Source organism: Balaenoptera borealis, assembly GCF_965194805.1.
Source record: "Balaenoptera borealis genome assembly, chromosome: 17".
Classification (NCBI taxonomy): domain Eukaryota; kingdom Metazoa; phylum Chordata; class Mammalia; order Artiodactyla; family Balaenopteridae; genus Balaenoptera; species Balaenoptera borealis.
The window spans coordinates 1256497-1271562 of NC_138876.1; the positions used below are offsets into that span (position 1 = coordinate 1256497).

The following is a 15066-nucleotide window of genomic DNA, read 5'->3' on the forward strand; positions in this document are numbered from 1 at the left end:
TCGGGCTCTAGAACACAGGCTCAGTAGTTGTGGCGCACCGGCTTAGTTGCTCCGCGGCATGTGGGATCTTCCCGGACCAGGGCTCGAACCCGTGTCCCCTGCACTGGCAGGCGGATTCCTAACCACTGCGCCACCAGGGAAGCCCAGCACATTCCTTTTCTGATTTGTGTGTTGGTCTCTTACAAGTTTGGTTAAGATGAGGCGGCCCCCAAGAGATGCATCCAGAGGCAGTGACCAGCTGGGACTCTGGCTCTGCAGGCCTGGGCCAGACCCTGAGCTGGGAGATGGTCTCTCCCTTGAGGCAATGGCACCTCCCTGGGGAATCTTGACTGTGGGGAGAGCAGCTGAATGCAGTGAACAGGTCAGAACAGATGTTTATTGTAGGAGAAAACAAGATCCAGAGGCAGCAGGACAAGGAAGCACTGACAGATGCCCAGGGCATCTGGGAAGAAACGTGGGGACCAGCGCAACACCCGTCTGGGTTAAGAGAACACCGCGTGAAAAGCAAGCCCCGCGAAAGCGAGGCGAGAACAAAAGAGAACATCTACCCCAAATGTAGACCACACTTGCTTTCCACAGACTGAAGGATGTGAAAATAAAGTAAAAGTTCAACAAATTTGACTAGTTGGAAAGTTGCATTTCTAGGACTAAAAATAACAGTCGGAAACACTAGACTGGGGAAAGCGTCTGCCCCAGCACAGGCCCAAGGCCACCAGCTGTGCATAGGCGTTTATAGCCCATGGCCACCTCGGTCCCCCAGGGGAGCATGAGGAGACCAGCATCCCCAGTGCTGAAGCTCTCCCGGAAACAAACACGCAGTAACACCAAGAGGCAGGACACTAAAGGCAAACAGGACCACAGTGCTGCGTGGGCGGGGCCGCAGGGACACAGGCCACGCGGGGCCGCAGGGAGCTCGCAGGTGTGTCGGGCGTACCTGACACCGGGGCCGCCCAGTGCCGGGATCGCTGTGGGCACTGGGGCCGGGGCGCCGGCAGCTCACCCCGAGGGACGGCTGTCCTCAGGCCTTGGAAACCCCCATCCGTGGAGTCTGCAGCGTCAGCCTCGCCCTGTGGCCGGGCCTGGATCCTGCAGGGGCTCTGGTCAAGGGGGGGACCTCCGGCTCCCGGGTTCGCTGACAGGTGGCTGGAGTTTGTGCGGAAGCAGCCAGGAGACAGTGAACTCCGAGCTCGGGGCAGGGGCCCTTGAAGGCACCGGCTGCCCCTCAGAGCACAGCCCTGACCCCAGGCAGTGGATCCCGGGTCACTCCCACCCTCTCCCCCGCCATTTCCCTCTCTGGTCCCAACACTGCTTCCTTGGGCCTCGGAGACACCCGCTTTACCCCTCCATCTTTGCTCAGTGAAAACCCCACCCTCACCGTGACCTCTCTCTGTGATGCTCCAGAGCAAATGCCCAAGTGCCCCAGCACCAGGGGCTTCCATTGCAAGCAGGGCGACTCGGAGCCCTGGCCTTGCCCCCAGGGCCCAGGCCAGCCCAGCGTCACTCTGCAGTGCGTCTTGGTGTCTAGCTCACCAGCAGAAGAAAGGAATGATCACATCTTGGTGCCCAAAACGGGGACAGACATGAGCGGCCATTAGAAATAAAGCCCAGGTGACATGCTGGTGCCCAGAGCCTCCCCAGGGGTGCAATGGACCTGGCGAGGGCGACCTGGGCCGAAGCCCATCAGCCCCGCCTGCTCTGTGGCCCGCACCGCCAGCTTCCCTCAGAGCACAGGATCTGGCACAAAGGACCACAGACGTCACGTCCCCGGGACATCCGCAGGTGTCCCCACGTCCGTTCAAGGTCCTCTGTGCCTTCGCTCTGATGCCAGGTCATGCCGTCCCAGCGCTCTCCGTGCTGGCCCCGGCAGCGGGGAGCCTGCGCGGTGACTCAGGTGCCCTGACGTGTTTTCTGCGGTCGCTGCTTTAACAGTTCTCCTGTGTTCAGCGGGGAGGGGACACCCTGAAGGGCATTTGTCGGGACAAGCTCCGAAGCCAAGGAGGTTCTGACTTGGCCGGCAGCTGCTTCCACCTGGAGCCTGTCCTACAGCTGAGGGAGGGGAGCTGAGCGCCTCAGAACCTCCAGACGGTTCCCTGCAGTTACTTCCCCTTTTCATCTCACTGCTTTCACAGGGCCTCTCAGCCGAAACACTTCCCTCCACCTCCACCTGACCCGATGGCAGGCACTGCCCGAGTGTCTGCTGCCCGGCCACCTGCCCTGCGGTGACAATGCCTGCCCTGTAGTGACAGCCCTCCGCGCCCCGTGTCCCCGCACGCCCCTCCTGCTGCCTAGCATGTGGACCGCAGGGGTGTCCTTTCTCACCATGGCCTTTCTCTTCCCTTCCTTCTTGATCTCTGTTCCTCCCTGGAGCTCAGGAATGTGGAAGTTTTGCTAGTTTTGAGGTTCCTTTTTACGCATATTTCATCAGGAACTTCTTGCTTTGGGGCTGATCTGCTTTCACAACCGAAAAAGGACGAGAAATACCTTTTGAATAAATAAAGAAGTGCAATTATCACCTGGTTGATAACTGGAAATTATCAACAGTTGGGAAATAGCCAACTGTGTGAATAAGGCCATGGCTCTGGGCACATGGACACGCGGACACTGGTATTTGGTGGGGATAACAGCCACGGGGGCTGGAGGAGAGCAAAGTGGGGAAGGGGGCACGGGCTGTGGCTCAACCCGTGTATCCCACCCTGGGTGGCAACAAGATTTCAAGGAAAGTGCTTCAAAACTTGGGACTTCCCTGGTGGCACAGTGGTTAAGAATCTGCTTGCCAATACAGGGGATACGGATTCAAGCCCTGGTCCGGGAAGATCCACGTGAATATTAACAGGGATGGCAGAAACTCTGTACTGCTCTTGTTTTCAAAGAGAATGCCGTTTAACATTTAACCTTAAGGTTTAATTTGCTATAGTTTTTTTTTCTTTGATTTTTATTTTATATTGGAGTATAGCTGATTTACAATATTGTGTTCATTTCAGGTGTACAGCAAAGTGATTCAGTTATACATACATATATGTGTGGGTATATATATATATTCTTTTTCAGTTTCTTTTCCCATATAGGTCATTACAGAGTACTGAGTAGAGTTCCTTGTGCTATACAGTATGTCCTTGTCAATTATCAATTTTTATATATAGTAGTGTGTATATGTTAATTCCAACCTCCTAATTTATCCCTCCCCCCCACCTTTCCCCTTTGGTAACCGTAAGTTTGTTTCCTAAGTCTGTGAGTCTATTTTTTCTTGGTACATAAGTTCATTTGTATCATTTTTTTTAAGATTCCACAAATAAGTGATATCGTATGATACTTGTCTTTCTCTTTCTGACTTACTTCACTTAGTATGATAACCTCTAGGTCCATCCACGTTGCTGCAAATGGCATTATTTCATTCTTTTTTTATGGCTGAGTAATAGTCCATTGTATATATATACCACATCTCCTTTACTTATTCCTCTGTCAATGGACATTTAGGTTGCTTCCATGTCTTGGCTATTGTAAATAATGCTGCAATGAATACTGGGGTGCATGTATCTTTTGAAATTATGGTTTTCTCTGGATATATGCCCAAGAGTGGGATTGCTGGATCATATGGTAGCTCTATTTTTAGTTTTTTAAGGAGCCTCCATACTGTTCTCCATAGTGGCTGCACCAATTTACATTCCCACCAACAGTGTAGGAGGGTTCCCTTTTCTCTACACTGTCTCCAGCATTAATTATTTGTAGACTTTTTGATGATGGCCATTCTGACCAGTGTGAGGGGATACCTCAGTGTAGTTTTCATTTGCATTTCTCTAATAATTGGCAATGTTAAGCATTTTTCATCTGCTTTTTGGCCATCTGTATGTCTTCTTTGGATAAATGGCTATTTAGGTCTTCTGTCCATTTTTTTGATTGGGTTTTTTGATATTGAGCCACATGAGCTGTTTCTATATTTTGGAGATTAATTCCTTGTCAGTTGCATCGTTTGCAAATATTTTCTCCCATTCTGTGGGTTGTCTTTTTGTTTTGTTTATGGTTTCCTTTGCTGTGCAAAAGCTTCTAAGTTTGATTAGGTCCCATTTGTTTATTCTTGTTTTTATTTTCATTACTCTAGGTGGATTCAAAAACATCTTGCTGCAGTTTATGTCAAAGAGCGTTCTGCCTATGTTTTCCTCTAAGAGTTTTAGAGTATCCGGTCTTACATTTAGGTCTTTAATCCATTTTGAGTTTATTTTTGTACATGGTGTTAGAAAATGTTCTAATTACACTCTTTTACATGTAGCTGTCCAGTTTTCCCAGAACCACTTATTGAAGAGACTGTCTTTTCTCCATTGTATGTTCTTGCCTCCTTTGCATTGATTAATTGACCATAGGTGCGTAGGTTTATCTCTAGGCTTTCTATCCTGTTCCATAGATCTATAAGTCTGTCTTTGTGCCAGTACCATACTGTTTTGAGGACTGTAGCTCTGTAGTATAGTCTGAAGTCAGGGAGCATGATTCCTCCAGCTCTGTTTTTCTTTCTCAAGATTGTTTTAGCTATTCAGGGTCTTTTGTTTCCATACAACTTTTAAGGTTTTTCTGTTCTAGATCTGCAAAAAATGCCATTGGTAATTTGATAGGGATTGCCTTGAATTTGTAGATTGCCTTGGGGAGTATAGTCATTTTCACAACATTGATTCTTCCAATCCAAGAACATGGTATATCTTTCCATCTGTTTGTGTCATCTTTGATTTCTTTCATCAGCATCTTGTAGTTTTCGGAGTACAGGTCTTTCACCTCCTCAGGTAGGTTTATTCCTAGGTATTTTATTCTTTTTGATATGTAGGCAAGTGGGACTGTTTCCTTAATTTCTCTTTCTGATCTTTTGTTGTTATAGAAATGCAACAGATTTCTGTGTATTAATTTTTTATCGTGCAGCTTTACCGAATTCATTGATTGAGTTCTAGCAGTTTTCTGGTGGCATCTTTAGGATTTTCATGTATAGTATCATGTCATCTGCAGACAGTGACAGTTTTACTCTTTCTTTTACAATTTGGATCCCTTTTATTTCTTTTTCTTCTCTGATTGCTGTGGCTAGGACTTCCAAAACTATGTTGAATAAAAGTAGCCAGCGTGGACATCCTATCTTGTTCCTGATCTTAGAGGCAATGCTTTCAGCTGCTCACCACTGAGTATGATGTTAGCTGTGGGTTTGTCATATATGGCCTCTATTATGTTGAGGTATGTTCCCTCTGTGCCCACTTTCTGGAGAGTTTTCTTTTTTCTTTTTATCATAAATGGGTGTTAAATATTATCAAAAGCTTTTTCTGAATCTATTTAGATGACCATATGGTTTTTATTCTTCAGTTTGTTAATGTGGTGTATCACACTGATTGATTTGTGAATATTGAAAAATCCTTGCATCCCTGGGATAAATCCCACTTGATCATGGTGTATGACCCTTTTAATGTAGTGTTGGATTCGGTTTGCTAGTTATTTTGTTGAGGATTTTTGCATAATATCAGTGATATTGCCTGTAATTTTCTTTTTTAGTGATATCTTTGTCTGGTTTTGGTATCAGGGTAATGGTGGCCTCGTAGAATGAATTTGGGAGTGTTCCTTCGTCTGCAATTTATGTCATCTATGAATGCAATCTGTCTGGTTAGAGGATTCTTCAGGCTATTTCCTCGAGTTGGCTTCAGTAACTCATCTTTCTTCTATAACCCACTTCATTTGAGTTCTCACATCTCTTGGTTCGACAGTTTATCCTTCTAACCTCTGATGTATCTGCCATTATCCTCCCCTTCTCACTCCTAATAGCTCCTTTGCTCCTTCCTTCTCTCTTTCTGGATCCCACTGCCAGGGAATGTCAATTTTCATAGTCCTGTCAGAGAACCAACTTTTATTAAAAATGCTCTCCATGGGGCTTCCCTGATGGCGCAGTGGTTTAGAATCTGCCTGCTAATGCAGGGGACACGGGTTCGAGCCCTGGTCTGGGAAGATCCCACATGCCACGGAGCAACTAGGCCCGTGAGCCACAACTACTGAGCCTGTGCGTCTGGAGCCTGTGCTCCGCAACAAGAGAGGCCGCGATAGTGAAGAGGCCTGCGCACCGTGATGAAGAGTGGCCCCCACTTGCCGCAACTAGAGGAAGCCCTCGCACAGAAACGAAGACCCAACACAGCCAAAAATAAATATAATAAATAAATAAATAAAAGATTACTATTAAAAAAATGCTCTCCATGGTATCCATTCCCATTAGTCATATTAATTTCTATAATTTATTTCCTCCATTCTACTTTGAGTTTATTCTGTTGGCCTTTTTTCACTTTTAAAGTTGGATGCTTAGCTTGTTGATTTTCAGCTCTTCTGCTGGTCACATAAGGAGGCTACAAATTTCCGTTTGGCTTTAGTTGCACCAGAAGTTCTGGCAAGTTGTATTTTCATTATCATCCAGGTTTAAGTATTTTATAACTTTCATTACATTTTTTCTTCTCTCTTTTAAAAAATTTATTTTTTTTGGCTGTGTTGGGTCTTCGTTGCTGTGGGCGGGCTTTCTCTAGCTGCGGTGAGCGGGGGCTACTCTTTGTTGCAGTGCGCGGGCTTCTCATTGCGGTGGCTTCTCTTGTTGCAGAGCACAGGGGGCTTCAGTAGTTGTGGCGTGTGGGCTCAGTAGTTGTGGCTCATGGGCTCTAGAACGCAGGTTCAGCAGTTGTGGTGCACGGACTTAACTGCTCCGTGGCATGTGGGATCTTCCTGGACCAGGACTCGCACCCGTGTCCCCTGCATTGGCAGGCAGATTCTTAACCACTGCGCCACCAGGGAAGCCCATGTTTTTCTTCTTTGACTCAGGCTACTTAGAAGGTTTTCTTTTTCGGGAATTTGAGTTTCATTTGAAGAGCAATAGCGAAAAACAAACAAACAAACAAAAAAACCCCATCAAAATAGATTTATCTGAAAGATTTGGGTTCAGTGCTTGGTGGTGATGTGGTTTCATAATGGTTAACTCAGAAGAAATGGGAAATGAGCACGTCTGTCTGCACCAAAATGACAGGAGGCAAAAAAGACGGTGGACTGATTTTAGTTTGATTGTGTGATTTATTTTCTCATGTCTCTCTTGTTTTCCTGGTTGATTTCATTCTCTTGAGAGAGGGACTGACGGTTGTCTGCTTGCACAGCCACCTCTCATGCCTGTCCCCTCACTAAGGACACTAACACGTGACCAGAGCTGACAGTGGCTGAACTGGGGGTCAGCACAACACTGAGGTCACACACAGTCACTGACCAGGTTGAGCACTGTCAGTGCCTCCGAGTCACCTCTGAGGAACCATAGGCACAAGGAGGTGAAGGACGGGCCCAAGGCCCCACATCTCCAAGGCACGAGGGTCGAGTCAGTAACCCCTGGCTTGAGAGACTACGCTCTTTGCCACCTGCTTCCTCTCTAGAAGACACCAGAGTAGAATGCTTCTTCTATCAAATTGGCGAGATTAAAACCCATCTGCTGTCTGTGCACTGCTGGGGCACTTATGCAGCACAACCTGGGGGAAGGTATTTGCCAGAATGATCTCCCTGTCAGCTCATTTCTGGCAACTGGTCCTGTTGGCCCTAAATGTGGAAAAGATGTTTACTGCATTGTTTATAATGACCTAAACTGGAAACAGCCTACATGCCTTTGTTAGGAGACGGCTAAGTCAACTTTTAATTTAATGGATCATTATGCAGCCACAAAAAATGCTTCCCATTGGTATTAACGTGGAAACATAATAACATAGAAAACAATAATTTTTCTATAGTACATGTGATGTGTTGTAATTTATGGTACATTTATACAATATTTTATATATAACAATATATCCATCATGGTATATTATAAACCATAATAAATAAAAACCAAACCAAACCGAAGCAGATGCAGACACCCCTGGAACGTGTCACATACCCTTCATCTGGAACCGGCCGAATCCAGCCCACTGTCTGCTTCTGTAAGTAAAGCCTTATTGGCCGTTTCTGTGCTGTGACTGCTATTGCATGTCATGGCTGAGCTGAGTTGTGGCAGAGACCTTATGGCTACAAAGCCAAGAACAGTTATTATCTGTCCCTTAACAGAAATGTTTGTCAACCTGCCAATCTGCATTGTTGTTATTGCTTCTGTGCTCAGCCTTTGAGAGCAAACTGCAGATGTCATGACCCTGTGGCCCTTAAGACCTCAGCATGCATCTTTCATGACAAGGACGTTGTCTGGGATGGCTGCAGGCCATCAAACCAGGGAGCTTTGACACTGATGTGCCCCCCCCCCTGTGGACAGTCTAGACCCAACGTTTGCCAAATGTCCCAGTGACCTCCTTTATAGCAACCTTTCCCCACCCAGGATCACAGGTGTGTTTTCCCTAAGCCAGACCCTGGCACCTGTTTGAACAACTTTGCCTCATCACATCTCCAGTTCCGGGGCTGTGAGAGCAGGATCACAGGTCACACCTGGGGCCTGCCTGTCGGGGGAGGAGGAGGGCCTGCCGAGCTGTGAAGCGGAGGTGCCAGCTCAGGCAGAGCTGTTATAACGTCGTAGCTTTTAGAAAGAACAAGAGTAAGAATCTTAACCTGGAGGGATGTTTCCACTGGGAGCACTCTCTCCTGTCTCCTGATGGAGGAGCCCCCAAGACCAAGGCCATTATTAGTTTTCTGGGTCCAAAGAGCTGAAAATGTAGGTATCAACATTTTCCTGATAAAAAGCCCTATTACTTCCTGGATGACAGTCACCTCGCCCCTCTTATACTGTGCTGAAATTCTGGGACAAACCACACCCCCGCCCAGGAGAACGTGGAGGCCCATCCAGACCACTCTTGGAGGGAAGCCAAGGGCAGGCACAGCATGTGGATGTGAAGGGGGTAGGATGGAACCTGGGGGCCAAGCACAGAGAAGTGGAACTAACCTGAACGGAGAGCTGGCCCTGGGGGGCAGGCCCACCGTCTCGTGTCTGAAAGGCCGCACGGCAGGCAAAGGCTGCATCCAAGCTGCCGTCAACATCCCGGGGCCCCACATGGCCAGGGCAGGAAGCTCCCACAGTGGCAGCATTTAGTGTCCTGAGTGGTCCACCTGTTAAGTCAGGCTGCTCAGCTGGGATGATGGCTGATGCGGGAGGACACACAGAGAGCCCAGTTCCTGGGAGCAGGGGCCAAGTTCAAGGAATGGTTCTCCAGAGAGGAGGGAAGGCAGAGGACAAAGCACAGCACCGCCGCCACAGCCAGCCAAGGGGACAGTGGGGTCCCCAGTGCTCACTGCGGAAGCACTGCCATCCAGCTCCGGGCCACAGGCCTCCTGCCAGGCTGCACGGAGGTGGACTTGGGACCCAGTGGGCCAAGGGTCTGCAGCTCAGTCTTCAAAGGAGCCGGTGGGAGGGCCGAAGCCAGCATGGGAGTCACAGGCGGAGGCGGCAGTGGGAGGTGCTGGCCGTGCTCGGGTCTGAAGCCTGTTCCCTGGACAGCAGTTTGTACACTCGCCTCCCTGGTGCCACAGCTGCGAGGAGCTGCCTTGTTATCATGATGTCTTGCCCCGGAGATTCTCTAGACCAGAAAGGTCTCCGGCCACACTGGTGTTTGCTGACCTGGCTGGGGCGGTTTTGCTGGTGACGGCAGGACCCCCAGCCCGATCAGATGCCAGGGGAGGAGGACCCCCAGGCAGGCCTGCCAGGACAGTTCTCGCGGGCACAAAGCTCCGAGTCTGGATGGCTTCCCCACGCTCAGTGCTTCTTCCGTGGGTGACGTTTCCGATGGCGAATAAGACATGAGCTGTAGGCAAAGGTTTTCCCACATTCCTTACATTCGTATGGCTTCTCTCCAGTGTGGGTTTTCTGATGTTTTAGGAGATTCGAACCGCAGTTAAAGGCTTTGCCGCACTCACTGCATTTAAAGGGCTTTTCTCCGGTGTGAATCCTCCGGTGCTTGGTCACGTCGGAGCTGTGCCTGAATGTCTTCCTGCACTGGGCACACTGGAACGGCTTCTCTCCAGTGTGGACTCTCTGGTGGCGAACGTGATCCATCTTGTGCTTAAAGACGCGCCCACATTTGCTGCATTCGTAGGGCTTCTTCCTCTGGAAGGGAGTGAACACAGGAACCCCCTCAAAGTCATCTTTAAACGAAGCATTGAAGGCCTCAAACATGTGTTCCTCGTCCTCACGACTCAGGCTGGGTTCCTTACTGTGCTTTTTGGCCAAAGTGGATCTCTGGTTTGGCTTCTTTTTCCTAGACGCTTTATCTTCCTTGGGAGAGTCCTTCTGCACACGTACTTCTTCCTCTGGGGTCTGTGCCTTCATTTTTTTGCCTGTGGGCTTTTCCATCCTTCTTGTCCCCAGGAGAGAGGAAGGACCACTGGAAGCCGGCAAGGGCCAAGGAGAACGACCAGCAGCAAAGTTCTCCAGCCTTACCAATTTCCTTGTAACTCCACTTCTTCAGAAAGGTCTTGCTTTAGACACAACACTGTATTTTTCCAAGCTGGTAACTGCAGTTCTGGAACAGAAACTCTGCAACAAAGAGAAGAGCACCAACAACCCTTCTGAGGCTGGAGAGAAACAAGACCATGAACATTAGATTAAACGAGTGTTTGGGAGGAACATAGCCGTGAGGTCTTTGAGCGCTGAGTTATGAAGGGACAGATGGGCAGGGAAGGGGTGGGGGAGGCATGGGAACACGACCCCCTTCCCTTTCCTGCTCACGTATCCCACCTGGACATCTAACGAGTCTCAGGCTGGACATGACCAAACAGAGCACTTATTTCCCAGAAACCCACCCCCGCCAACCTCACTGTTCCCAGTTTTCCTCATCTCAGTAGATGGCATCATCGTTTACTCAGTTGCTAACCAAGGAATTCTTTTTTTAAAAAAATTAATTAATTTATTTATTTTTGGCTGCGTTGGGTCTTCGTTGCTGCGTGCAGGCTTTCTCTAGTTGTGGCGAACGGGGCTACTCTTCGTTGTGGTGCATGGGCTTCTCACTGAAGTGGCTTCTCTTGTTGCAGAGCATGGGCTCTAAGTGCACGGGCTTCAGTAGTTGTGGAATGCAGGCTCAGTAGTTGTGGCGCATGGGCTTCGTTGCTCTGCGGCACATGGGATCTTCCCGGACCAGGGCTCAAACCCGTGTCCCCTGCATTGGCAGGCAGATTCTTAATCACTGCGCCACCAGGGAAGTCCCAACCAAGGAATTCTTATTCCTCTGCCAGGGGCCGGTGTCTCCACACCTGCGTCCAGTAGGACTCATGTGTACCATGGACCAACGACTGCCGCATGGTCCCCAAATTGGAGTTTTCCCCGCCCTTTACTTCCTCCTTCTCCACTTCTTGTATTTGGGACCAGACAACGTGCTTTTGGAGTTACAGGATGTGGGAGCCACATGTGACCCTCATGGAAGGTACCTCCCATCACCTGGAGCCTGTATTCTGAGCTGGATGAAACTTGCTCCCACCCTCACGCTGGCCCTCCCTTGGGTCCATCCTCCACAGAGCAGCCAGTGAACCCCCATCACATCTCTGCCCAAATCCCCACTGGCTCCCCTCACACTGCTGCCCCTGTGCTTCCCCACTCCCCCAGCCATCCTTAGGTTTGCCACACATTCCTTCCTGCCTCAGCGCCTGGCTGCTCCTAGAAACAGGTCCTGAGAGGAGGTGTTGGTGGTGCTGGCCCCTCACTCATTCAGAGCTCTGCTCTGAGGGCCCTTCTCAAGCAGTCCTCCCTGACCGCACTCCCTGGTTCCCTTACCCGGCTCCCATTCTCCTTGTGGCACTTAACTGGAGCCAACTCATCCACTGAAGGCCAAAACCCCAGGGAACCATCAACTACGATCTTGCTTGCATTGTCTAAAAAATCTGACATTCTCTGTCTCTAATCCCATCTAAAAGAATCCCAATTTCACCACGAATTCAAACAGGAATCAGTCGGTCCCAGTGATAGGTCAGGTCCAGGTGCTTGTAGAAGCATCACCAGCATGGCTCATGTTTCATTGGTTAAGAACCTTCATCTATTTCTTTTTCGTATTATTTCTGAGCTTCGTTGACCTGCCTCTTTCCTCAGTGCTAACTAGTGCAATTCCAGGATAAAGCCTTGACAAACTTCAGGCTCTTTAACCGCTAGCAAAAGAAATCCTCCTCAAGATTAGGAGAAAGCACTTTCCAAAGAAAGCAGATCGTGTTCTGAGTCCTCAAATCATCCCTGAGAAGACCTCCCACGGCCTGTGCTGGTTACCCGATATACTGGGAGGTCCATATCCTGACAGGCTTGTCTCACCCTAAAATGTGGTGCTCTGGGTGATAATGTTCCAAGTGACATACGTTTTGAGGTACAAATGCTTTGAATTCCCTTTAAGTTAAAGAGGGTACTTGGGCTTTCATCCACTCTCCCATGCATAGAGGCAACGCATAAAATGACTGGACAGGTTTCCCAACTTGACAAGAGTTTGAGAGTCTGGTTTCTTCTAAATGCAAATGTTTAGATACACCTGACTTGGTTTCAGGTAAACGTCCTTCTCTGAAGGCTCTGTTGGAGGGAGCTTCTGGGAGGAGGCTGCTCTCAGCATCAGGTGAGAGCCAGAACTGAGGGTGATGGAAGGCCACCTAGGCTGAGCGAAGCATGCACAAATAGGGGAGCATCTCTGCTGGGGAGGTAGGCGGAACCAGGGCAGAGGCTCACGGCCCTAGTCAGCCAGGCTGGAGTTTGAGCTCAGGTGTAGTGTTAGTAGGAAACAGATGAAAACCAAGAACCAACAGGAAAGTGCCATCAACCCTCTAGCCCATGGCTCTCCAGGGAAGGTGTAAACTCAGCTTGGCTCTGTGCTGACCCACTTGATGGAGAGGGGTGGTCCTCGAACCCACTGAGCCTGATAGCTGCCGGCTGTGCTCCAAGAACTGTTCCCCCATCAGGACTCCTGTCACTCCACGTGTGGCTTGTCACTGATGTGGCAGTCTCCCGATGAGGCGAGGGCTCTTCAGGGCAAGGATCGTGTCTTTTTCATCCTTGAATCCCTAGTTACTTGGCTGTAGCCTGCACATACTGCTGCTCAGGAAACATTCTAGATAATCGTCTTGTCTGCCTAACTCAAGCTGGCAGGTGCTTAATGGCAGAGACTGGACGTACTCACTTCTCTAAGTCCCGTGCACACCAAGGAATAAAATATTTAATTATTAAAAGCGGCGTAGACCTGAGGTCATTGTCTTGGTCTTTTCATATCACAGGCCTGTAGGCCTGGTGACTGCTACAGCCACGCAGAAAACTCAATCCACCTTGCCAGAGCAGACGAGAACCCTGGCATAAAGGCCGGGGTGCTGGTACCTGCTGTGCGACTTCAGTGTAGCTCCTTCACTCTCTGTGCCAGGCCTCTTGTAACATGAAGCTTTGGGTATCCCCCTGCAGCAGGACACTCCGTGGTAACCTCACTTGTCCTCAGAAGCCGGGGTCTCAGGGAGAGACTGGATTACTAGTGGTGGGAGATCCAAGGGCAAATATGCACCCAAGCAGTCTGTGGGCCCCGGGCCCGCAGCGGTGTCGAAGCCGAGGAGAGGGCGCCTGACAGAGCCTCGCCAGCCTTGGGCCCGGGGACTCCACCTCGATCCGCACGGAGCTGGTCTTCGAGCCTCGCCCTCCTCCCCGCGGCGCCCAGGAGCCGAGAGAGGAGTGCCGTTGCTCTGGGCGGGGGGCCCACGCGACGCCAGAGGGACCCAGTGAATTCCTGCATGGAGGTTGGGGCGGGCGCGCCCGTCGCAGCGTTCCCGGGCCGGGACGGACGCCTCGTTGCCGAGCCCCGCCGCAGCCTAGCTACCCAGTGCCGGGAAGCTGCACAGTCGAGCAACCCCGCCCATGCGCCGGCCGGAAGGGCCCGCCTCTGGGCCCGCCCCTTCCTGCGTCGCTCTAGGAGGCGAGGGCTCGGGCCTCTCTGTGGTGCTCCCGGGAGGGCTCCGCCCCTCAGCTGGTTTCCCACTGCAGGCGATCCCCGCTGGCCTGCCCGCCCGCTCGCCTTCGGTGCCCGCAGGAAGAGCCCGCTCCCAGCCGGCCGTTTCCGGTGCCGCTCTAGGTGGCGAGGCCCCAGCATCTCGGTGGTGCGCCACGGAGGACTCCGCCCCCGAGCCACCTCCTCCCGCTCTGCTGGGGTCCCACACGCCCCCTCACGCAGCCACCGCCCCGCATTAGCTGCACCTCAGTCACCTCTGCACCCGCTCCCTTACTCTTGTGCCCCCTTACTCCTGTGCTCCATCACTCACTTCAGCCCCCCTCGCTCTCCCCGCACCCCTTTCCTTCTTCTTGTGGCTCCCCCCACTCCCCCCAGCCCCCTCCCTCACTCGTGCCCTCCCCGCCAGCCACCTGTTTGAGTTCCTTAGAGGCAGCAGGCACGCTATGGCCTGCGTTCAGTTGCACTGGCCACTCCCTCTGCCTGGGACTCTTGTCCCCAGCTGTCTGGTTGGCTCACTCCCACTTCCGCCTGCTGAGAGCTCACCTCCTAGAGGGAACCCCTGACCACTGACTACCCTGTGTGTATTAGTTTCCTGGTTATCACAAGGTTAGCAGCTTAAAACAATACGTGTTTGTTATAACACAGTTCCTGTGGGACAGCAGTCCAGCGAGTCTTAGGTGGTCCTCTGCTCAGTCTGTCAAGGCTGCGGTCATGGTGTCCGTGGGCTGTGTTCTCAGCTGGAGGCGAGACTGTGGAAGGATCTGCTTCCACACTCATGTGGTTGTTAGCAGGCTTCCTTTCCTGGTGGCTGTGTGACTGAGGGCCAGCTTTTTCTGGGCTGTTGGGAGGCTGACCTTAGGTCTTAGAGGCTGCCCACAGTTCCCTGCCATGTGGCCCTCTTCATGCTCCTTCAGGGTCAGTGGAGAGCCTCTGGCCCCGGTCTACTGGGGTGGAGTCTCATATGACCTAACGGTAGGAGCAGCCTTCTGTCACCCCTGCTGTAGTCCGCTGGCTAGGAGCACGTCCTGGGTGCTGCCTGCACTGTTGGGGGTCACATTCTGTAATACCACAGCATTCTGCCTCTTTCTCCACCTTCTGGCCCTCACTCTTCCCTGCATTTTTTTCATAGCAGATTCCACTTTCTAACATACTATGTAATTTCCTTATGATTGTGTTTATT

The 15066-nt window shown here is 50.8% G+C and overlaps 1 protein-coding gene across 1 annotated transcript; it reads right to left on the bottom strand.

Moving 5' to 3' along the window:
- Positions 1–354: 354 nt before the first annotated feature.
- On the bottom strand, positions 355–13961 carry ZFP41 (ZFP41 zinc finger protein). The gene is made up of 2 exons (XM_082363865.1): positions 8888–13961; positions 355–2481 (listed from the first exon to the last, which is right to left on the bottom strand). The coding sequence occupies exon 1, from the start codon at positions 10289–10291 to the stop codon at positions 9695–9697; it is 597 nt and encodes a 198-aa protein (XP_082219991.1). The 5' UTR covers positions 10292–13961; the 3' UTR covers positions 355–2481; positions 8888–9694.
- Between the last annotated feature and the right edge of the window lie 1105 nt (positions 13962–15066).